This window comes from Oncorhynchus mykiss, chromosome 17, assembly GCF_013265735.2.
Source record: "Oncorhynchus mykiss isolate Arlee chromosome 17, USDA_OmykA_1.1, whole genome shotgun sequence".
Lineage (NCBI taxonomy): Eukaryota > Metazoa > Chordata > Actinopteri > Salmoniformes > Salmonidae > Oncorhynchus > Oncorhynchus mykiss.
The window spans coordinates 27460108-27482748 of NC_048581.1; the positions used below are offsets into that span (position 1 = coordinate 27460108).

The 22641-nt window shown below is 43.4% G+C and overlaps 2 protein-coding genes across 3 annotated transcripts; both read right to left on the minus strand.

The window, feature by feature from the left end:
* Positions 1–343: 343 nt before the first annotated feature.
* On the minus strand, positions 344–11165 carry LOC118940368 (rab11 family-interacting protein 4A-like). 2 transcript variants are annotated; one of them, XM_036949512.1, is made up of 3 exons: positions 10804–11165; positions 2551–2638; positions 344–712 (listed from the first exon to the last, which is right to left on the minus strand). In XM_036949512.1, the coding sequence occupies exons 1-3, from the start codon at positions 11011–11013 to the stop codon at positions 579–581; spliced, it is 432 nt and encodes a 143-aa protein (XP_036805407.1). In that variant the 5' UTR covers positions 11014–11165; the 3' UTR covers positions 344–578. The 2 variants fall into 2 exon arrangements, with proteins under 2 accessions (XP_036805407.1, XP_036805406.1); XM_036949511.1 differs by lacking the exon at positions 344–712 and having other exon boundaries at positions 2200–2638.
* A 1402-nt stretch (positions 11166–12567) lies between these two features.
* On the minus strand, positions 12568–18477 carry LOC110493578 (CCN family member 1). Its single transcript, XM_021567932.2, has 5 exons — positions 18203–18477; positions 16953–17166; positions 15604–15975; positions 15145–15320; positions 12568–14229 (listed from the first exon to the last, which is right to left on the minus strand). The coding sequence occupies exons 1-5, from the start codon at positions 18251–18253 to the stop codon at positions 13924–13926; spliced, it is 1119 nt and encodes a 372-aa protein (XP_021423607.2). The 5' UTR covers positions 18254–18477; the 3' UTR covers positions 12568–13923.
* Between the last annotated feature and the right edge of the window lie 4164 nt (positions 18478–22641).

Below are 22641 nucleotides of genomic sequence, written 5' to 3' on the forward strand. Positions count from 1 at the left end.
CCCATGACATAATAAGCCAATTATCTAAGTTTACTGACCTTAAATGAGAGAGAAGCGTGAAACAAAGGCCATGTCTACAGAATGGGGCTGGGCTGGGGAGAATCTGGGCCAGCTACTGTTACTACTCTTTGGCAATGGAATGGATAAAGTTCGCCACCCTCTGGTCACATGAGGTACTTACGCTGAAAAATTGTACTCTGTAATTACACAAACATGTTATATAATTTTACTTTGAAGTAAACTACTAGGCCCACAATAAAATCAAAATAAGTAATGTTGGTAAAGACATACATTTGTAAAGGTATGGTACAACTCACTATATTTGATGTGATGCCTGTTAATCCATTGTGTGGGAGTTTGCCTTGACTCTGGCTAGAGTTTATGTCCAGATTCACATGCTGACATTAATTTAGGTTTACCGTGCAGGGAGAGAAAAGACAGTGTAAAAATGTAACCACATTATGGGTCTGATTTCGGATGAAGGGCTTAGAAAGTCAAAGCTCCCATGTTACAAGAAAACAATATAGTTTGAGGGTTTCACATGACTTTGACTTGGTAATGAAAAGAGGGGTGTACAACTATAGAGGCTGGCCTGGCAAAAGGGCACACACACACACATTATGTACCTGGTAGTAGTAACCGTTGTCGGTCTCATAGGGACGCTGTGTGATACTGCGAGCTCCCAGTGTGGTCTTCAGGACCCCCTCACAGCCTGAAAGCGAGAGGGGGAGAAGGTGTTCTATACATACTGTATAGAATAACATGATATTCTTTAACTCCCACTGTCAACTTGTCTCTCCATCCCTGGGTAGCTTTTCTTTCCATCAAATGAAATCCTTGATGTGAGACCTTGCTGTACTTGTTAGATGTTAAATTAGCATAAAGTAATGAGACATCAAGACAGAAAACAACTGCCACAGTTAAATGAGGTAGACTAGTTGAGTTCACAATCCATTTCCTGTAAGTATTTAGGAAACGTGCACTTCTGCACGTGCACTTACTTTTCTCCTATCTATAATTCAACACACACATATTCACACAGACAGTGAGCCAACAGTGACACGGAGGGCTGAAGGAGTTTGTTGGTATGAATTAATGATTGGTTGGGAGTAGGTTAGAAACGCAGTCTTCGGCTTTGTAAGAGGGAGACATGAGGGCTCAGCTTTAACTTAGTGGGAGTAGACTAGCAGCAGTTTAATCTGACTAAAACAGAGCCTTCAGTCCATCATCTGTGGTTCATCATCCTAAATTCACATTGGCACCTGACATGACACCACGCATGCACCGTATTAACAAGGCAAACTCCCTGTGCCCATACCTTGCCTTAGCGTCACTGCACCATCTGCGGGTTGTGGATTTAGCCCCTGGCTGCAGTGGCTGAGCTGGGCCAGAGTAGAGGCAGGTCACTGCTAAGTATGCACACCTGCAGTCAATCAATTGCAATGGAGCTCTATGGGGTAAGCGTTAGATGTTAGCCGTTAACGTGTTTGGCCCCAACAATACACCACAACATCCTGGCAGGGCTGGTTCCCCACTCATGTGTCCTGGCGGGGCTAGTTCCCCACTCATGTGTCCTGGTTGACTGGTTCCCCACTCATGTGTCCTGGTTGGCTGGTGTCCACTCATGTGTCCTGTTTGGCTGGTGTCCATACTCATGTGTCCTGTTTGGCTGGTGTCCATACTCATGTGTCCTGTTTGGCTGGTGTCCATACTCATGTGTCCTGTTTGGCTGGTTCCCCACTCATGTGTCCTGGTTGGCTGGTTCCCCACTCATGTGTCCTGGTTGGCTGGTGTCCACTCATGTGTCCTGGTTGTTATAAACAAGCCTGGAGGATGTAGCAGGGAAAAACAAACTGACCTGGTTTACAGGGACTCTCTCTCTCTAGACAGGCCAAAGAGGAGGCCGGCCGGTCAGTTAGAGCAGTTATGATGAGTTGGCAGAAAACAGCCTTGAGTGTGTAGCAGAGAAAAACAAACTGACCATAGTGAAGATGTTAAGATTCAATCATGGGCAGGACTTTTTATTCTCTAAATTGTAGGGCTTCACTTTTGATTGACACTAACTCTCCAGCATCCTTTATGTCTCTCCACCTTCACTTTCTGATGCTGAGGCCATTGTAAATGCAATATTCGCACCAAGTTGTACTTATTTCTGGCTGAGCTTTGATTGGTTCTCTCATAAAAAAAATATTTTGGGGGTTTGAGCTAGACTACCTTCTTATGAAAATGAGTACAATATTGTTTGAGCACAATACCATTTTGTAGGTAGGCTGTGTATGTATGAACATGTGACTCAACTCTACTCCATGGTAACTACATGGTAACTAGGCAGTAGGAGTTACCCATCCTCTTCAGTCCCAGCATCTATAACCTGAGTAGGAGGGTAATGGCAGAATAGTGTTGCTGAATGATGCTTTTCTGCCTCAGTGGGAAGACACCATATGCATGTATGCAAGATGCACATGCACGCAGACACACACACACACACCAGTAAAACTGAATTATGCAGTTGCCGATGGTTGGTTCCCTGTCCAAGCCTCTCATTCCTACCTTTGATAGCCAGCACTCCATGGCAGAAGTCCTTGAAGTTGATTCTGCCCTGAGTATTGGGGTCCAAGCATTTGGCCAACTTCTTCACCTGGAGAACATGGGACAGGCAACAAAACGGCTGAACAAAAACAATTTGTCATGAGTTTGGCTTCATAGAATCTATGCAAACGTACAGATGAAATTGTAAACAACCTGTCAATGTCTGACTCTTGCTGACAGCTGTGTGTGTGTGTGTGTGTGTGTGTGTGTGTGTGTGTGACCTGTAGCTGTGAGCCTCCCACCATCACCTGTTCTAACAGTCCCTCTCTGAATCACTACTGAGTCACTACAACACACCTCATGTTGTTATGACCTAGAGGTGAAGTACGGCTCTTCACACATAGAGGATCTCACTCATATAGAGCACACATCATGAATGCATAAGACTGTGTGTGTGTGTGTATATATATATATCACACACACACACACACACACACACACACACACAGTGGGGCAAAAAAGTATTTAGTCAGCCACCAATTGTGCAAGTTCTCCCACTTAAAAAGATGAGAGGCCTGTATTTTTCATCATAGGTACACTTCAACTATGACTGACAAAATTATTTAAAAATCCAGAAAATCACATTGTAGGATTTTTAATGAATTGATTTGCAAATTATGGTGGAAAATAAGTATTTGGTCACCTACAAACAAGTACGATTTCTGGCTCTCACAGACCTGTAACTTCTTCTTTAAGAGGCTCCTCTGTCCTCCACTCGTTACCTGTATTAATGGCACCTGTTTGAACTTGTTATCAGTATAAAAGACACCTGTCCACAACCTCAAACAGTCACACTCCAAACTCTACTATGGCCAAGACCAAAGAGCTGTCAAAGGACAAAATTGTAGACCTGCACCAGGCTGGGAAGACTGAATCTGCAATAGGTAAGCAGCTTGGATTGAAGAAATCAAATGTGGGAGCAATTATTAGGAAATGGAAGACATACAAGACCACTGATAATCTCCCTCGATCTGGGGCTCCACGCAAGATCTCACCCCGTGGGGTCAAAATGATCACAAGAACGGTGAGCAAAAATCCCAGAACCACACGGGGGGACCTAGTAAATGACCTGCAGAGAGCTGGGACCAAAGTAACAAAGCCTTCCATCAGTAACACACTATGCCGCCAGGGACTCAAATCCTGCAGTGCCAGACGTATACCCCTGCTTAAGCCAGTACATGTCCAGGCCCGTCTGAAGTTTGCTAGAGAGCATTTGGATGATCCAGAAGAAGATTGGGAGAATGTCAGATGAAACCAAAATATAACTTTTTGGTAAAAACTCAACTCGTCGTGTTTGGAGGACAAAGAATGCTGAGTTGCATCCAAAGAACACCATACCTACTGTGAAGCATGGGGTGGAAACATCATGCTTTGGGGCTGTTTTTCTGCAAAGGGACCAGGACGACTGATCCGTGTAAAGGAAATAATGAATGGGGCCATGTATCGTGAGATTGAGTGAAAACCTCCTTCCATCAGCAAGGGCATTGAAGATGAAACGTGGCTGGGTCTTTCAGCATGACAATGATCCCAAACACACCGCCCGGGCAACGAAGGAGTGGCTTCGTAAGAAGCATTTCAAGGACCTGGAGTGGCCTAGCCTGTCTCCAGATCTCAACCCCATAGAAAATCTTTAGAGGGAGTTGAAAGTCCGTGTTGCCCAGCAACAGCCCCAAAACATCACTTCTAGAGGAGATCTGCATGGAGGAATGGGCCAAAATACCAGCAATAGTGTGTGAAGACTTACAAAAAACGTTTGACCTCTGTCATTGCCAACGAAGGGTATATAACAAAGTATTGAGAAACTTTTGTAATTGACCAAATACTTATTTCCCACCATAATTTGCAAATAAATTCATTAAAAATCCTACAATGTGATTTTCTGGATTTTTTTTCTCATTTTGTCTGTCATAGTTGAAGTGTACCTATGATGAAAATTACAGGCCTCTCATCTTTTTAAGTGGGAGAACTTGCACAATTGGTGGCTGACTAAATACTTTTTTGCCCCACTGTGTGTGTGTGTGTGTGTGTGTGTGTATGTATATATATATATATATAACACACACACACACACACACACACAGAAACGATATCATAACTGCCATCGATAAGAGACATTCATCGACCTGGCCAAGACTTTCGACTCTGTCAATCACCACATTCCTATCGGCAGACTCAACAGAGCCAATTCTTCCTTTGGCCACCTTTCCTTCCAGTTCTCTGCTGCCAATGACTGGAACGAACCCTTACTAGCTTTAAGCACCAGCTGTCAGAGCAGCTCACAGATCACTGCACCTGTACATAGCCCATCTGTAAATAGCCCATCCAACTACCTCATCCCCATAATGTATTTATTTATTTATTTATCTTGCTCCTTTGCACCCCAGTATCTCTACTTGCACATTCATCTTCTGCACATCTACCATTCCAGTGTTTATTTGCTATATTGTAACTACTTCGCCACCATGGCCTATTTATTGCCTTACCTCCCTTATCTTACCTCATTTGCACACACTGTATATAGACTTTTTCTACTGTATGTTTGTTTATTCCATGTGTACCTCTGTGTTGTTGTATGTGTCGAACTGCTTTGCTTTATCTTGGCCAGGTCGCAGTTGTAAATGAGAACTTGTTCTCAACTAGTCTACCTGGTTAAATAAAAGTGAAATAAATAAAATAAATAAAAATACAATTAATAAATAAAACCAGCCAATACCAGTCAGAGGTGAACTGGTAGATCTCGGTTGATGATCCTGTGTAATAGTCAACGTGAAAGTGAGGAGGGGGAGACAGAGGGTGTATCTTACTGTAAACAGCCCATAGTACCGACCTGCACTCCCTGTGATGGAGGAAATGTATGCAACTCCATAGCCGCTCCCACCATCAACCCACATCTTCAAATCAAATAACATTTTATTTGTCACATACACATGGTTAGCAGATGTTAATGCGAGTGTAGCGAAATGCTTGTGCTTCTAGTTCCGACAATGCAGTAATAACCAACAAGTAATCTAGCTAACAATTCCAAAACTACTACCTTTTATAGACACAAGTGTAAGGGGATAAAGAATATGTACATAAAGATATATGAATGAGTGATGGTACAGAGCGGCATAGGCAAGATACAGTAGATGGTATTGAGTGCAGTATATACATATGAGATGAGTATGTAAACAAAGTGGCATAGTTAAAGTGGCTAGTGATACATGTATTACATAAAGATGCAGTAGATTATATAGAGTACAGTATATACATATGAGATGAATAATGTAGGGTATGTAAACATTATATTAGGTAGCATTGTTTAAAGTGGCTAGTGATATATTTACATCATTTCCCATCAATTCCCATTATTAAAGTGGCTGGAGTTGAGTCAGTGTGTTGGCAGCAGCCACTCAATGTTAGTGGTGGCTGTTTAACAGTCTGATGGCCTTGAGATAGAAGCTGTTTTTCAGTCTCTCGGTCCCAGCTTTGATGCACCTGTACTGACCTCGCCTTCTGGATGATAGCGGGGTGAACAGGCAGTGGCTCGGGTGGTTGTTGTCCTTGATGATCTTTATGGCCTTCCTGTGACATCGGGTGGTGTAGGTGTCCTGGAGGGCAGGTAGTTTGCCCCCGCTGATGCGTTGTGCAGACCTCAATACCCTCTGGAGAGCCTTACATTTGTGGGCGGAGCAGTTGCCGTACCAGGCGGTGATACAGCCCGACAGGATGCTCTCGATTGTGCATCTGTAGAAGTTTGTGAGTGCTTTTGGTGACAAGCCAAATTTCTTCAGCCTCCTGAGGTTGAAGAGGCACTGCTGCGCCTTCTTCACGATGCTGTCTGTGTGGGTGGACCAATTCAGTTTGTCTGTGATGTGTACGCCGAGGAACTTAAAACTTACTACCCTCTCCACTACCCTCTCCACTACTGTTCCATCGATGTGGATGAGGGTGTTCCCTCTGCTGTTTCCTGAAGTCCACAATCATCTCCTTAGTTTTGTTGACCTCACACGCAACGTGTGAGGTTATTTTCCTGACACCACACTCCGAGGGCCCTCACCTCCTCCCTGTAGGTCGTCTCGTCGTTGTTGGTAATCAAGCCTACCACTGTTGTGTCGTCCGCAAACTCGATGATTGAGTTGGAGGCGTGCGTGGCCATGTAGTCGTGGGTGAACAGGGAGTACAGGAGAGGGCTCAGAACGCACCCTTGTGGGGCCCCAGTGTTGAGGATCAGCGGGGTGGAGATGTTGTTGCCTACCCTCACCACCTGGGGGCGGCCCGTCAGGAAGTCCAGTACCCAGTTGCACAGGGCGGGGTTGAGACCCGGGGTCTCGAGCTTGATGACGAGCTTGGAGGGCACTATGGTGTTAAATGCCGAGCTGTAGTCGATGAACAGCATTCTCACATAGGTATTCCTCTTGTCCAAATGGGTTAGGGCAGTGTGCAGTGTGGTTGAGATTGCATCGTCTGTGGACCTATTTGGGCGGTAAGCAAATTGGAGTGGGTCTAGGGTGTCAGGTAGGGTGGAGGTGATATGGTCCTTGACTAGTCTCTCAAAGCACTTCATGATGACGGAAGTGAGTGCTACAGGGCGGTAGTCGTTTAGCTCAGTTACCTTAGCTTTCTTGGGAACAGGAACAATGGTGGCCCTCTTGAAGCATGTGGGAACAACAGACTGGGATAGGGATTGATTGAATATGTCCGTAAACACACCAGCCAGCTGGTCTGCGCATGCTCTGAGGGCGCGGCTGGGGATGCCGTCTGGGCCTGCAGCCTTGCGAGGGTTGACACGTTTAAATGTTTTCCTCACGTCGGCTGCAGTGAAGGAGAGTCCGCATGTTTTAGTTGCGGGCCGTGTCAGTGGCACTGTATTGTCCTCAAAGCGGGCAAAAAAGTTATTTAGTCTGCCTGGGAGTAAGACATCCTGGTCTGTGACGGGGCTGGTTTTCTTTTTTCATGTGGGCTGAAGCAGAGACACAGGGGTACTGTACTGTACTCATGAATTATGCATTTAATGCATTTTAGATGCTACCTGCAACTCTTTCAACTCCTACTTTTAGACTGGGGCTGGTAAAACATGTGTCATGAATGTGTCATGAAATGGTAAATGCTGGGGATAGAGACCTAATAGTGACTGAGAATGACTGTGTGAATACCAGAGAGATTGTGTGTGTGTGCTTGCGTATGCGTGTGTTTGTGTGTGTACGTGTATGCTCGTACATTTGTGTGCGTGTCTGAGAATGTGGTGGGAGACAGTCCTTCAACAGACCACACACGCACGATGGGTCCTTGCTCCCATCTGTCCAACCTCTGCTATACAGCTGTGCATCACCATCCCTCACTGTGTCAGCCAGCTATCAGTCAAAACACACACCAGACAATTACGGCTCTAATGCCCTAGTTACTGTCGGCACGGCAACTGGGTCAACAGGAAAGTACTGGGTGAAATGAAGGCCATTGTGTTGGAAGATTTGGACCAGTGAGTCTGAGTTTGTAGGAGATTATATTAAGTTTTGCTTGATTAGGAGGAGCAGGGGATCAGTGTGACTGTGAGTGGGTGGATAGAGGGAGTGGACAGGATAGGTCAGAATATGGGAGCAGTGAAAGGATGATGTTGAGGCTATGTGTGGCCAGTGGGACACAGAGGTCCAGACAGGTTTAATCTCATCTGCATCATGTTCTGTGTGCGTAACTCAAATCAAATGTATTCATAAAGCCTTTTTTACATCAGCAGATGTCACAAAGTGCTTATACAGAAACCAAGCCTATAACCCTAAACAGCAAGCAATGCCGATGTAGAAGCACAGTGGCTAGGAAAAACTCCCTAGAAAGGCAGGAACCTAGGAAGAAACCTAGAGAGGAACCAGGCTCTGAGGGGTGGCCAGTCCTCTTCTGGCTGTGCCGGGTAGAGAGTATAAGAGTACATGGCCATTAAAGCCAAATCATTCTTCAAGATGTTCAAACTTTCATAGATGACCATCAGGGTCAAATAACAGAGTGGACCATTGTGGTCTAATAAAACTATTGAGAGAAGCTTTGTGGAAATTGTTTAGCTGAAAAGATGTAGTTTCATCGAGCTGCCTCTTTCTCAAATGCTCATTTAATGTTGAACTAAAGTAGTTCCAACATGAGAATTCAGTGTCCATATAGACCTATTCACTACATCTGCTGAGGAGAGTGTTGATGCTACATGCATAGTTGAACACCCACACTACCTACTATTAATAGCACCCCTTTTTAACCCCTATCCACATCATCAAGCGGTACCAGAGCGCCAAGTCTAGGTCCAAAAGGCTCCTGAACAGCTTCTACCCCCAAGCTATAAACTGCTGAACAATTACTCAAATGGACACCCGGACTATATACATTGACCCCCCCACCGCTTTGTTTTTACACTGCTGCTGCTCCCTATGCATAGTCACTTTACCCGTACCTACATGTACAAATGACCGCAACTAACCTGTACCCCCACACATTTACTCAGTACTGGACCCCTGTATATAGCCTCGTTATTGTTATGTCATTCTACTGTTACTTTTTATTTTTACTTTATTTTATTTAGTAAATATTTTCTTAACTCTTATTTCTTGAACTGCATTGTTGAGGGCTTGTAAGTAAGTATTTCACGGTAAGGTCTACTACACCTGTTGTATTTGGCGCATTTGACAAATAAAATTTGATTTGATCCATTTGCCCACAGTCCATGCAAAGCATCCTAAAGGAACCAATCAGAGCTAATGTTCCAGAGAAGTGATAAGCAACAGAACACGGGGGAGCCAATCAACACTAATGTTACAGCCCTGTGACATACATTGGAACACAAGGGACTTGTGTGAACAACAACCTATTTTTGGATGGGCCATTGTCAACAACAGTTAAAACATCAAGACCAAACGGGTATCATTTAGCCAATGACAAAGTCGGGAGTGTATGGGTTGTCCAATTAAAACTGGTCTGAGATCAGTTTATGCTTATCAACCTGTGGGAAGTTGAGTGCATCCATCCCCAACTCACAATCAGAACAGTAGGACACACTGCAGGACAGTGGACTCCTGTAGAGCTACGCCGATCTGCCTGTGTATGCATACTATGGCACCCTATTTTGACCAGGGGGACCAGGACCTACAGGGTTCTGGTCAAAAGTAGTGCACTATATAGGGAATAGGGTGCCATTTCAGACACAGCCTATGAATCATTCTTACTGGAAAAAGCCTGTATGGAGACAGGCAAAGTGGTCTATTACCAACCTGATTACATTTACAAAGATACACAGCGCCAATTAAAATAGTTAATTGTTCACATAAAGAGAGTGCCAATTCATTGCACACAATTATTATTCAGACTGAGCAGGTCAGTGACGGGTTAGGATAAGATAAAGTCTCTTGGGTGCTTTGCGCTGTTTCTAGTCTAGGCTATATATCTGTTTCTGAATCTACACAGGCAGGTCTATGCATGCTCGCTCCCTGCTCACACAATCACTCAGCCCAGTTCAGCAGAGCGCAGCCATGCCATGACAAATGGCAGAAGGCTTGTGTTAAGCCTAATTTATAACAGAGAACTCCTTTACTAAAACAAACCTGTCTGCCTATGTTTATTACTATGTTGAGGCTGGCATATTATATTAAATATCAAAAGGCTGATGCAATTGAGAGCTATTGGCTATAGTCCATTAATACCGTCAGAAGAACACAATTAGCCTATTTTCCAGTCTCTCTCTCTCAGTAGTTGACCTAATTTCTCTACCACAAAATAACACATTTGGACGAAAATGAGTTTCACTTTTTGGGCCAAAATTAGAGCCTGAATACAAGGAATGGGAGAGAAAGGCTGAATCAGATTATCTCACTGGAAAGTGTTACTGTACTCTCCTCCACAGCCACACTGAAAACTAGTTATAACGTTAACAGTTACTTGAAAATAAAATCTCACGTCTATCTTGTATTTTAGCATCCAAGAAAATATACTTTTACAGGTGTAAGACTGAACTTTGTTCAGCTTTTGGTACAAAGAGCCTGTTCCACTTTATGGTATAGGCTATATGTTCTGAATAGCCAAACATGAATGAATTAGTATATTGTAAGTAAATATCTATGCATGTGTAATAACATCGTCTACACGACATAAAATACAACAAGAAACATAGAAACGAAGCCTTTAAACGTATAAACAAACGCTACTGTAGCGCAACGTTACTCCATAAAACACCAGGGGATGCTTGATTGGCATTTCTATTACCTCGTCTCCTTGGCCGAACTGTGAACCGAGGTTTACGAAATGCTCCACTCGAATATAACCATCCGAATCCTCGTCGCACAAGTCGAACACCTCTTTGAGTTTCCTGAGGAACAGCAGGAGCTGCTCCGCGTCGGGAAGGACACTTTCCATCGGAAGTTTGTTGTCCTGAGGTTGAAAACCCGACTTGAACACCGAAGCAGAGGGCACCATCCCCGAGGCGAGAACCACCGCTGCTCTGGCGCGCCCGACAGCAGCCTGTGCGTGACTTCACCAACTCAGTAGAGCGCGAGGACCACTGGATGCTGAGAGTTGGAAGAGGTACACTAGCGGGAGCGGGAAAAACCCATAAACAGCAGCCAGGATTAAATGGATAAAAATATTATGAACATAACGGACGAATCATTGACTTGAATGGGGACAGCCGTCCTAGTCATTATAATTCCGTGCATTTAATCCTATCCGATATGCGAAATCCAGACAGATAATTTTTGATAAACTGGGAGTTGATGACAGGTAAAGTTGCAAATTTCGCCCAAACCTAATATACTGTTAAAAAATCACCACCTGAGGGCGAAGTTTTCTAGACACATTTGTTTTGTCCTGAATGAGCAGCCAACTGCACGTTTCAGTTTTTCAGATTTGGATGTCCACATAACATGCTTTTTATTGTAAATGTCGGCATATGATTATGTGAGAATGTCAGTGTTGTCCTGTGATATCTCTGTGTTCAGTACACTATGAAGCAGATACTATTCAATACATTTAATAATAGGTCTAAACCACCTAAACCTCAATGTCTATGGTCCCCAATGGGTCTCTCCATACATTCTGCCCCATACTGACTGGTCTAGTCCGTGCATCCCCCAGAATCCACCCATACCCTGTCTGTTTGTGTTGATGGAATCAATACTGGAGTTCCTGTTTAGTGATAAAAATAACAGAGTGGCTTTTTAGCATTTTTCTCACCCAGGCTCAGCCTTAAAGGTGTAGTCTTAAAGGAACAGTTTAGTATTTTGTTCATTAGTCCTCTGTTAGTGATAGCTCACCCAAATTACAAAATGGCATACAGGCTACTGGTTTCCTTATTGTTAGCAGTCTATGGACAAGGTAAGACAGCAATCCATGCTTGGTTTTTGTTTACCTGGTTACTGTCTCCAAATCCTACATTTTTTTGCATGTGTGGCACAAAGGTACTGATATTAGCATTGTTTTGTGCTTACTGACCAAATCATCCTAAAGTATCTCAAATTGATTGTGTAGCTCGGGGAAGTTACAATAGATGATTTGGACATGAAGCATGAAAAATGCTTATATCAGTACCATTGACTTGCACTGGATTTGTGCCAATAGTGGAAACAGTGACCATGTAAACAAAACCAAACCAGTGACTACTGTCTTACCTTGTCCATAGATTGCGAACAGGGTAAGGAAACCAATATGTAATTTTGTAATTTGGGTGAACTATCCCTTTAACACATTCCCAAAAATGTCAGCAGGCAAGGTGGTGTGTTTTGCGAATCCTTTCAGTTTATCAACCTCTTGCTAATCAAATGACTGCCAAATGAAAGAATTTGAAACGATACAAGCCAAGTTCAAATAAAACATCACATGTAACTGAAACAGGCAGGTCAGCTTTGTATCACGTGAACAACAACAATCACTAGTGCCATGTTAATAGCTTGGCTACATATTCTCAGTTATGACAAACACACATTTGAAGTAGACGTTGTACAATTGTATAACAGTTTTATTGTAAAACATTTCATTTGACAGTTTGAGTAACAAATCATAATTAAAGATGTGTAAGCAATAGTTTTTCGGATTTCAGGAACAGCATACAATACATGAATGAATCCCAAACATATACACAATATTGAAAATTATTCACCAATGTTATTCATTGACTATTCTCTATTATTATTATTATGTATTCATTATGTTTATTGGTATTGTTGATTACATTATCTCACTTCGCTTTAGCAACAGTGGCTTTGTCATTCATGTTAATAAAACTCATCTGAATCTGGTAAGAGATTAGAGGTCATTTGAAGTGAATTGGTATTGGTCCAGTCATTTCTGAACACGTCTCATTTACAGACAGAGCTCCTTTTAGTACTGCAGTCAGTGGAGACAGGCTATCATTACCATTCCCTGCATAGAGAACTACTTTGTGCACTATATAGGGAATAGTGTGCCATTTGAGACACATATTTCTTTCATTACCACCTCTCACATAAACCTCTGTTTTTAGACAGCTCATCATCCCAACTACACTGAACGTCACTCTCTACTGCAGAGAGTTAGTGTCAAGTTCTTTGGACAAGAATACGAATAAATAATGTTAATACTCAAGTACCCTGCGCTGAGCTAAATGCTCCATCTTGTCAGCCTCTTCGTCAAGACGTTTCAGCCCATCCAGGCTTGACGTCACTTATCTTCTAAAGTCACTGTTCTCAGTGCATTGTGTTATGCCCCAGTATCACGCCAGCCCTCATAGAGCTGGGTTGTAGTCTTAGTGCACACCCTAGAAAAATGTTTTGCAACGGATAACCAAAGCAAGTATTTATTATTGAACAACTTCAGCTTGTCCCTCCCTGTGTCAGACTCTTTTCTTCCATTCGGTGCCTAGTGAATATGACCCTGGTTAGTGTAGGCAAAGCATCATATCACTTTATACAGCAAATAACCCTGTACAGTTCCTTCATGTGTTTCTATTCTACAACACAGTGCTGTGTTGTCACCTGTTTCTCATCTTTTTCTCTCTGTCGTTGCTGTGAAGGCCCTAGCAACTCATTATGTCACACCGTAACTAAACAAAAACGCCAGGTGGGACTGTAGGCCGGAGTTCAGAGCCATGTCTGAGGAACATTCAGGAGTGGATGGATCACCTGTCAATCAAAACCACTCCAGTCAAACATACAGTAAGTACTTTACTATTTGGGGGTTTGCTACTATAGTGCCAGGCTTTCACTGAGAGCCCATTGTGAAGCTCAGTTCTGTTATTTGAGGCCTGCAGAGAAAAACACCCTCAAGGCCCATGGTATTTATTTTTTTAAATGTCACCCTTCCCTTGTCAATGTTCTCAGTCAAGTTTGAGGATTCTGTTAAAACACGATCAAGCTAGTCGATGAACTTATGTGTGTCTCCATACATCCAGTGCTGTGGTGGCAAGGCTACTTCATTGAGATGGCCGCATTCCTTGCTACACTTGCACGACTGGATGAACATGGCGTCTCTCTGGAAACGCTCGCCATCCGGGCACACAAAAGTCACAGGAACGGTGCGCGTGCGACGCGGCGAGCAGCAGCGGCCATCCGTACACACGCCGCAGTAATTGGGCCGGTAGAGGCGGACACTCTGACACTCGCCATATGACAGACGCATGGGTTCTGACGCTTTTGGAGTCGGGGAGCACTTCTTGCCCTTCTGTAAAGGGAATAGAAGGAGGAAGGGGAAAGAGAGAAAAAGGGAGATAGTCAGAGAGGGCAGAGGAAAGTAAAAGTTTCATGCTGTACTGTCGGGGCACCTGTATTGTTTCAATAAAATGACAAACTTTTGCAGATATCTTTAAAACATCTTTGAATTAAATGTCCGGAAGGCTTATGCAACCAAATCATGAACTTATCACCAACAAAGTGTCAGTACTGAAAACAAAACTGAAGTTTATTAAATTATAGTAAAGTTATGAAATTAACTGAACACAGTGACAAAACAAAGTTTTAAATCAAACTCACTGAAACTCATTAATCTCGCACTCAGCCAGACAGAGGCCTTATTAGTCTCAGTGGTAAATCAGCTATAATCTCCCAGCCCACAGTGGTGCATCCCAAATGGCACCCTATTCCCTACATTGTACACTACTTTTGACCAGAGCCTTATGGGCACTGTCAGGAGCCCTATGCGCCCTGGTCAAAAGTAGTGCACTAAATAGGGAATAGGGTGTGGCATTTGGGTCGCAAGCACTGATCCAGAGAAACAGATGAGGATTAATATAGACACACCATCTCCCTGGCTGAGTGCACAGGGCCCAGGCGCCTAGCTATGGACAGTTGCTTGGCAGGAATGCCGTGGGTGGGGTGGAGGGGACTATATTTAAAAGGGCGCCACCGCCACTGTGAGTAAATCAACGCTAGTCTGTTCCCACCGGGACGTGCTCCGCAGAGGAAACAGTCTAGGGGGTTGGGGTTTGTTATCAAAGTGATATCAGATCAGTAAATTATAATGGAGATATTGTTACTGCCTGGGATGATGATGATGATGGATGAAAATATGTGCAGTCACACTGATGGGCACACAGACACACTACAGTTGCCCACTGCGTTGTCTAAATATGGAATTTACCTTGGGCGGGACGGCTACGTCACCGCAGGGCCGGATGGTGCACAGGCGAGTCTCTCTATCCAGCTTACACTGAGCATTGTCGTTGGTGATGCGCGAGGACACTCCCATCCCACAGCTTCGTGAGCAATGGGACCAGTCCGTTGTCTGGACAACACAATTCAACGAATTCTTCCATACTGGGAAGGGTGGGAGGAAGAGGAGCATGGGAGACAAAGGGAAGGAAGGAAGGAAGGGAGTTACAGGGAGAATATACCTCAGAGGGAAGAAACCAGGATACATGACTGACTGATGTACAGACAAACATGAGTAACTATCGACCAATAGTCCTCAACTATTATACCAAAAATGCTAATAGTGCTAGCGATGATCACTCAGTGTACATGATAAGCTACAGCCAAGTATCTATCATGATCAATAACAATGCATTTGGTCAATGTCAAGAGTGCAACAGCTCCTCACCAGGCAGGTGCTTGTAGCCTTGTTCATTCTCCCAGCCCTTGCCTCTCTCCACCAGCTCATTGCCCAGTGTGTTATCCGGCTGGTACTGGTCTGGATGATGTTTGGGTTGTGTTGGTTGGCGATGTTGCTTGGTGGGGGGAAGGCGCCAGGTACCCTTGTGGCAGTCCACAGTGAAGCAGCACTGCCCTGGCACCCTGACCAGCTGGGGGTAGGGGCAGGAGGGGATGGCGGGGGGCAGACGGTTGGCACAGAGCAGGGAACAGCCCACGACACCGTCGATGCAGGTACACTGGTGTTTACAGCCGGCGCGGAAATTCTCACCGTTTTGGTAGATCCTCCCGTTATACTCACACGTACGACCTTCCTTTCTTGCTGTTAAGAGAGGGAAATGAGGAGAATGCATTGAATTCCATTGAGTTCAGTACAGCACAGTACAGTACAGTACGGTACAGTGCAGTACAACTCAATTCAACTTCATAATTCCTTTAGGGGCAATTTAGATGGATACTAAGACCACTTTGAGGTAGTAACATATTTATGATTTATATACACATAAAAACATCAGCAGGACCAAGGAACTGCTTACTGTCTACAGTGTGTAATGTGCTATCATGTAACGAGGGGGTATTTTGGGAACCATCCATCCCCGTCTCTGGAGAGTCTAAATATGAGGATGTGTTTTAAAGTCAAAGTATACAAGAACTTCCACTGACAATCCCAGGTATGACCGGGAGGAATCTGTCATATACTCCAGATACACCAGCTGAAACCCCCTTTACTCAATCCTCCCCTTAACAACTAGCAAACACACAATAAACGACACCGACACGGCACACAGACTGTAACCCAGAGAGAACACTTAGATCTAGAGGGAGGTCAGAGAAAGGAAGTCTTGTGAGTAAGAATCCAGAAGAGTCTCATTGTCTGCATGTCATGGACACGGTGGAAGCCTCCAATCTTAGTCTATGAAGGATTGGAATCTTGGTTTGATGTAGCTAGAACTAGTTCCATTTTGGTCTGTGAGATTGAGCTCCATAAGGAATCTACTTAACATCCAAATATTCTCCCCGACTGGGATACAACGTGTTAAGTCCGGGGCTGTGGTGACGTTCAACACATGGTTTAGTCCTACGGTAATATTTCTCATACATGCACCCTAAGATGCTATCACATAAAAACTCAGCATCAACTAACTACTACACATCACACTTGACAAGATATACACTATTTACACCTCATCATAGTTCCAACACTGAACACCTACAACCTTCATTACACACTTTGAATCCCAACACTTCTACAATACACACTTCCAAACGCCCCACTTCCTCCCCCTATCACAACCTTACCCCTGCAGATGCCTTGGGCCAGGGTCACGTCATTGCCGTAGTTGCACTCCAGTCCCTTGTGGTGGTCGCAGGGCATCGTGGGGCTGCAGTCCTGGTTCAGCTGGGAGGCACACACCTTGCAGCACCCGCAGCCGTCGGCCACTGCACTCACCCCGGGGGGGCACGAGAGGGGCATGGCTGGACACTCACATACCGCCGGGCAGCTGGCACCCACCTGGAGGTGTGGGGAGGAGAGAGGAAGAGGATAGAGGAGAGGTTTAGGTTCCTAGGCATAAAGAAAGAAGCATAGGAAAGGAAGTCATTTTTGTCATGTATTTTCTTGCTGTGGTCTGCCTTCATGGGTAAAACACTACTAGTGATAAAGATGCTCTAGGAGTCTATTTTGATCATTTTATATTCATTGTGAGATGTCAACTGATTTATTTAAATTGATTATTGTGTCCCCTTTGGAGTGGTTTTGAACACCGTTTACAATGAATGTATGTACTTGAACTTCAATTTGAAGTAGTCAATTTAATTTGCTCATATAATTTCTACCCCTTCATCCCCATGGATGTCTTGTCTGTCTAGGCAGCTGTTTAAGTGTTGTACCCAATCCCCTGCCAACTCGTGAATCGAGTAACAGTACATTAGTCTTCCATGCCAACTTCTTCCAATAAAAAAAAAAAAATCAACAGTATGTAAAAAGTCCCACCCTCAGACAGTGAGTCAAAGTTATTTGACAAGCACACACATGCCTATAAAAAAAGAGACACAAGTCAAGGTAGGACTGGTAGGCTGCAAAAAAAGTCAGTCACATTTTACATTACTGTGCCCTCATAACTGTGATTATTCCTGTAATCACAGTGTAACCAGTATTGTAATTACTCATTAGAACACTGGGTTAGGGTTAAGGATTTCTACTGTAAGTACATTGTAACTAATTATAACAATGAGTAATTACAAAAAATTGTTACACTGTAATTACACGAGCAGTTACACAGTAGCACGCTCTTGTAAGCGTGTTACCAAATAGTCTGTAGGCGACAGCAGTTTGAAAATATATATCTTCAGTTAACAGAAAACACGGTAGACAAAGTTCTCACTTGTGTCTCTAAAATACAATGACTTGTGTATGACAGTCAAATCACCGCCAACTGCTCGTTACAAAACAGTCTAAGCAATCCACTCATCCATTGCTATTTTGTTGCATGATTTGCATATGATCAAAATCATACTAATTTGACAGCTGCCAAGGTGATACGACTTACCTGACTGGTGACTGCCATTGTCAAGAAAACAAAGATGATACGTTTTGCCATAATTATTGAAAATCACAAAGAAACAGTAGACAGTTGTCAAAAAACAAGCTCTGCCCCCGTTATTAGTCTGCTTGAAGACAGTTCTGAACTTTTAAATCCTCTTTCAAGAATAGACTACAGTCGCACAGTTGCGTTGGATGAACAGAAGTCGTTGAAGTGTAGAGAACAGTTATTTTCATCCCTTCCCCGAGATCGTTACAGCACTCTAAAAAAAAATAATTCAACAGAGAGAGTATCCTGATCTACTTTATACCAACTCGTGAGCTACGCAGAAACTCCGCCCCATGCGTCGCCATATGTCCAGCCAATTATCATTCGGGCAGCGGGCCAGACATTCCAAATGGGTGGAGTTAAGGAGAGGGCCACAAATTGATTGGGGGGCGTGCTTGGGGATGAATACGGTCATTCATAAAAATCCGTAGAAGTAGTCCGTGTTTATTTTATTGGCTGGACTAAAATGTAACCGGTGCTTTTAAGTCACATTTAGGCTTACTGACATTCCACCTTTGTAGCCACCGCTCTGCTAACACCAAGATAACTATACCCGGCTTGCTGGTGAGCACTGCAGACACTCCCAGTACAGTACAGTAATACTTATAGCAACAGCACCTCAGGAAAGGCGAAGCATTCCGGTGGTTTTGATATTAGTGTAACAGTACAAAAAATGTAGTCAAGGTGAAATGCAAAACATTCAAGTTATATTAAGAGTATAGGTATTACATGATTTCAGGGAAGTGAGACCTTGTCTACCTACTTGTGGCTTAATAAAACCTTGTCCATTTTGTGGACTGCACAGATGTTTCATTACTTCTACTTCCACTGTCTGGGTCTTGATTGCTTAAAACGACCCCCATGTCTGCCTAGCTTTCCGTCTTGAATTGAGGTTGTCTGTTCTGACACAGCCATGAGGATAGACCTTGGTGTGTATTGTTGTAAAGTTAACGGTTAACCCTGTTTATTACTAAAAGCCCATGTGAGCCCATTGTGCATCTTCTCCCAGATTCCCACTCAATACTACATTCCCATTTCTCCCATCAAGTTCTCTTTCTTTGTGGTTAGCTACTCCCTTGTGCTCTTTCCATTCCTGACACACCTCAAACACACAACCCTTATTTGATGAAAGAATGCATGAAATATGATAGGGAGAATATGCAGGTGAGAACAATATGAACGGTTAACAGTCATATTGGTCTCCTATAGACTGCCTATAGCAGCATTGCTGTTGATAGCAAAGCTGTTTTGCAACAGTTACTACTCAATAGAGCGTTGTAGTCCACAGAGCTCATATGTAAATAGAGTTGCCTCTTTGAACTGGCAGGTGTTTCATTGTTTCTCTTTGAGGGGCAGCGGTTCCATATTTGAGTTGTGATCCACCGAAAGCCTTTTGAATGAACCTGGTTCCTAGAGGTTTCTTCCTATGTTCCTTCCTTCTAGGGAGTTTTTCCTAGCCACTGCGCTTTTTCTCTTTGGGGTTTTAGGCTGGGTATCTGTAAAGCACTTTGTGACAACTGCATATGTTTGAATTTGATTGATTGCATTAGCAGCGATCCGGAAGGAACTAGCCACAATTGACTAGCTAGTCCTCACCCACCACTCAGGAAACACTGCTGTAGGGCTTAAAAGCTGTATGCATCCCAAGCTATTCCCTATATAGTGCACTGCTTTTGACCAGAGCCCTGTAGGCCCAGATAAAAAGTAATGCACTATAAAAGGAATAGGGTACCATTTGGGATGCACAAGTGGTAATGTGACCATTGGAGACGGAAGTCATGGCCCATCTATTTTAATCCAGGGGTACAGGATTTGAGAGACCCATTTAACCGGCGACCACAGGTTTTCGCCACATCACTGAGCTGAACGAGACAGACAGGGACATTTTTTTATTTAAATTTTTTTAAATATGCTTTTTCAAAGACTAAGGCACCAGCCCATTTGATTTTGAAGGTTATTCATGGTTTGACAATTGTTGAGGTCTGTCAGAAGCCATATGATAAATAGGCCACAGGAGGACAAGACTGTCTGTCCCAAATGGCACCCTATTCCCTATGTATCCCCATTTGGGATGCATATTATGACACAACGGAAGAGAGAAATAGCTGATATTGTGTTTCTAAAGCTAGTCACCCAGGTTGAACACAATACAGATACAGTACTTTAGAGATTGAGGAGCACAATACTATGGGTGTATCCAAAATGGCTCCCTATTCCCTATGTAGTTCAGTAGTTTTGACCGGAGCTCTATGGATTTTGGTCAAAAGTAGTCCACTATGTAGGGAATAGAGTGCACTTATGACTCAACGGAAGAGAGAAACAGCTGATATTGTGTTTCTAAGGCCAGTCACACGGTGAACACAAAGCATGGAACTAGATACAGATAAGACAGTGCAGGAGAGAATGAGTGATTGGCTGAGAGCAGAATGGAGAGAACAAGGAAGACCAATGGAAGCGATGGACAAAGAACTGGGCTGAGAAGAAAAGAGTCTGAGAAGGCTTGCCTGAGAGGGAGAAGAAAGGAGGCGTACAGGGATAGAGGGGGAGAAGTGGAGAAAGGGAGGACAGGTGTTCTGTGGTAACAGAGCTTGTTTTTTCAAGGGGAGGAGGTAGCATACACCACGTCTCCTGCTCCGCCCCTATATGTGGTGCTACTGACAGCCTGGCGTAAAGTACAGTACTTCACAAAGAAAACAAGCTATGAGGTGAAGATTCCCCTAGGTAGAGACCTAGAATCAGCTTCAACTCCCCAAATCCTAACCGTAGCCATTATGGGAAAAGTTCAAAACTGACAAGATCAGCGTCTAGAGGCAACTTCACCCAACACGCAAAAACACAGCACTATGGTCTGGTCTTACCCAGCATATATTATAACCTTTACATTTAAGATAACTTAAAATACACATTTGCCTACATGTTAGGATTTAAACGTAGAGGGCTAAATATGTTACAATTTAATTCCACTAATTATCTAAATAACATTCTGAAATAGGTAGACTGAGGAGAGGAAATGTAGTAGCCGTATTCTGAAATAGAAAATAAAACAAGTTTGTGCATGAATGTGAAGAAAAGGGAGAGGGAATAGAGAAAGGGCAGAGGAGAATGTGGGAAATAGAAATAGAGTTGCTCCTAGTTATATATTGAACAAAAATAAACGCAACGTGCAACAATTTCAAAGATTTTACTGAATTACAATTCAATTCAATTTAAATAAATTCATTAGGCCCTAATCTATAGATTTCACATGACTGGGAATACAGATATGCATCTGTTGGTCACAGATACCTTAAAAAAAAGAAGGGCATGGATCAGAAAACTAGTCGGTATCTGGTGTGACCACCATTTGCCTCACACAGCGCAACACATCTTTTTCCGAGAGTTGATCAGGCAGTTGATAGTGGAATGTTGTCCAACTCCTCTTCAACGAATGTGTAAAGTTGCCGTATATAGGCAGGAACAAGAACCCGCTGTTGTACACGTCGATCCAGAGCATCCCAAACATGCTCAACCGGTGACAAGTCTTGAGCGTTTGCCCGTTACGAAGCCGAACTGCAGTCAGGTCAAGACGAGCTTCTTACAATTTGTACAGAAATTCGTCAGTCGTGCAAACCCCCAGTTTCAGCTGTCCGGGTGGCTGGTCTCAGACAATCCTGCAGGTGAAGAAGCCGGATGTGGAGGTCTGGCATGGTTACATGTGTTCTGCGGTTGTTAAGCCGGTTGGACCTACTGCAAAATTCTCTAAAATGACATTGGTAGCTTACTGTAGGGAAATTAAATTAGCTGGCAACAACTCTGGTGGACATTTCCTGCAACCGGCATGCCAATGGCACACTCCCTAAAACGTATCTGCAGCATTGTGTTGTGTGACAAAACAGCACACCGTAGTCCCCCAACACAAGGTGCACGTGTAATAATGCTGTGTTTAATCAGTTTATATGCCACACCTGTCAGGTAGATGGATTATCTTGGCAAAGGAGGATGTAAACCAATTTGTGCACAAAATGAGAAATAGGCTTTGTGCACATTTTGAATATTTCTGGGAGCTCGTTTCAGCTCATGAAACCAACACTTTACATGTTTACAATATTTTTGTTAAGTGTATATTTGTAAAAAAATTGTTTAAATGTATGATCATAGCGCCACTTACTTCTGACAATTGAATCTGATATTCTATAGTGTTAATCTAGGTTTGTCTTCTGACTCATTTTATTCAACAATGATATACTGCAATGTGAAAATCCAACTTCTCTCTAATTAGTAAGTATGGTTAAATTCTGCTAACTTTCCCAGGGAGGGAATAAGCAGGGAATCACCCAACTGGGAGGTCTTAATTTTTGGAAATTGCCAGAATTTTACAACCCCATTAGCAAGGAAAAAAAAGAAGCCATACAGTGACA